The 2,377-nt window shown below is 42.2% G+C and overlaps 1 protein-coding gene across 1 annotated transcript; it reads right to left on the reverse strand.

The window, feature by feature from the left end:
• Window positions 1–1,236: 1,236 nt before the first annotated feature.
• Window positions 1,237–2,377, reverse strand: LOC112083515. Its single transcript, XM_024151544.1, has 3 exons — window positions 2,087–2,377; window positions 1,748–1,981; window positions 1,237–1,647 (listed from the first exon to the last, which is right to left on the reverse strand). The coding sequence occupies exons 1-3, from the start codon at window positions 2,375–2,377 to the stop codon at window positions 1,237–1,239; spliced, it is 936 nt and encodes a 311-aa protein (XP_024007312.1).

Here is a 2,377-nt window from a genome sequence, read left to right on the forward strand (position 1 = left end):
TTTGCAGGAAAGATCCTCCTTCCCTGTGGATTCGATCCCTAAGTACTACAATCGATCAGTTGTGCACTTGCGGCTATTGATTTCATTTAGGGTAAACCTTGACAACCCTAACCACACAACACATCAGATTCCCAGCTTTGACCACTGAACCTTCTCTTTTGACCCAAGTGTCCCGAGTGACCTCTTTTGTTCATGCACTTTCACCAGCACCTTAGCATGGCTATGGCGAGGGGTTTATGCCGAGGTGCTTGGTTTTCTGGGTTCATGGCACAGACACCTCGGCATAAATGAAGAACACCTCGACTAAACTCTCTTCGAGGCAATTAACTAAGGTCTAAACATTTTAAACGATCAAGAACCCCTCGGTAAGCACCACCTCGAGGTATTTGGTCGAGGTATTGATCATTTTGCTCGGAAAATTTACCTCGGCATAACTGTACCAAATACTTTATACCGAGGCAATCCCATAACACTTAGTCTCTGGAAGAACATCTTAATGCCTCGGTATAGGTCAAGACGAGGTAAATGCTCGAGGTTTTGAACATTTTGATCGGTGAATATCACAGGCACTGCAGCATAACCTTGTACCGAGTCCTTTGTATCGAGGCCATTTCTTATACTTGGGCTCCAGAGCTAAATCCTTGGTCTCGGCCGAGGACATCACGAGGTAGTACCTCGAGGTCCAAACCTTTTTATTCGGTAGCCAGGCCTCGGTATAGCCTAACCGAGGCATCTATGCCGAGGTTACAAGCCGTTTATCCTTAAACCCAAAACCGACCCCTTCAAAACTGTTTCCAACACCTGTTCCTTCGAGCTATCAAGCAAGATCACTTCCTAAACCTGAGACAACTCAACAAAAACCTCAAAACATTCCAAAAACATAAAAAAGATCAAAGGAAAAAATATTTACAAGGATAAGCTTGGGGAGTCTCCCAAGAACACTTTGTTTTAAGTCTCTAAGTTGGACTTTTCATACCTTTCAAGAGGATTGTGGATCATGAAGAGGAACTGATGAAGCTCCCTCTTTCATTTCAGAAACCAGATAATGCTTTACCCTTTGTCCATTTACCACAAATCCATTCCCATCCTTGCCTTCAAGCACAGTGGCTCCATAGTCTCTTACTTCAAGTTCTTGAATGGGCCTGACCATCTAGACTTTAGCTTCCCTGGAAATAGCTTGAGTCTAGAGTTGAACAAGAGAACAAGATCTCTTTCCTTGAGTTCCCTTTTGAGAATCTACTGATCATGGAGAGTCTTTGTTCTTTCTTTGTAGATCTTAGAACTCTCAGAGGCATTGAGCCTGATCTCTTCCAACTCATGAAGTTGTAGAAGTCTCTTCTCTTTAGCAGTTTTAATGTCAAAGTTAAGCAACTTGAAAGCCCACAAACCTTTGTACTCTAGCTCAACTGGTAGATGGCAGCTTTTCCCATATAGAAGATTAAAAGGTGAGGTTCTAATAGGGGTTTTGAAAGCAGTTCTATAAGCCCATAGAGAATCATCTAATTTCATGGACCAATCTTTTCTAGATGCACTCACAGTCCTTTCAAGAATTGCTTTTATCTGTTTGTTGGAGGTCTGCACTTGGCCACTGTTTTGGGGATGATATGGACTTACTATCTTATGCTTAACCCCATGCTTTAGCAAAACCTTCCAAAGTCTTGTTCACAAAATGAGTCCCACCATCACTGATCATAACTCTTGGGATACCAAACCTTGGGAAGATTATGCTCTTGAACAGTTTACAAACCACTTTGGAGTCATTGATAGGGCTTGCAATGGCTTCCACCCACTTGGACACATAGTCCACAGCAACAAGGATATATTGATTTCCATGAGATGAGACAAATGGTTCCATGAAATCAATTCCCCAACAATCAAACACCTCCACTTCAATAATAGGATTTTGTGGCATTTCATTCCTCTTGGAGATGTTTCCTTGTCTTTGACAAGCATCATAGCTAGACACCACACCTTGAGCATCCTTGAACATTTTAGGCCACCAAAAACCTGACTGAAGAGCTTTAGCAACTGTATTGAAAGCACCTAGATGTCCTCCATAAGCTGACCCATGGCATTATTGTAGAACCCCTTGAACCTCCTCATCAGCTAAGCATCTCCTATACAAGTGATCCTTGTTAAGCACATAGAGATAGGGTTCATCCAAGAAATACCTCTTCACATCTTTGAAGAACTTCTTTCTTTGAAATCCATTCAGCTCAGGTGGCTCTACACCACAAGACAAGTAGATCACTATATCAACAAACCAAGGCAAGCTTATCTCCTTGATGGATTTAGCCTCCTCAAGCTCCATGTAAGCTCTTATTGCCATGATCTTCTCTTCAGGCAATGAATCATCTAAAGGGATCTCAAAATCCAT

Source organism: Eutrema salsugineum, unplaced genomic scaffold (genome assembly GCF_000478725.1).
Source record: "Eutrema salsugineum unplaced genomic scaffold, Eutsalg1_0 scaffold_6, whole genome shotgun sequence".
Classification (NCBI taxonomy): domain Eukaryota; kingdom Viridiplantae; phylum Streptophyta; class Magnoliopsida; order Brassicales; family Brassicaceae; genus Eutrema; species Eutrema salsugineum.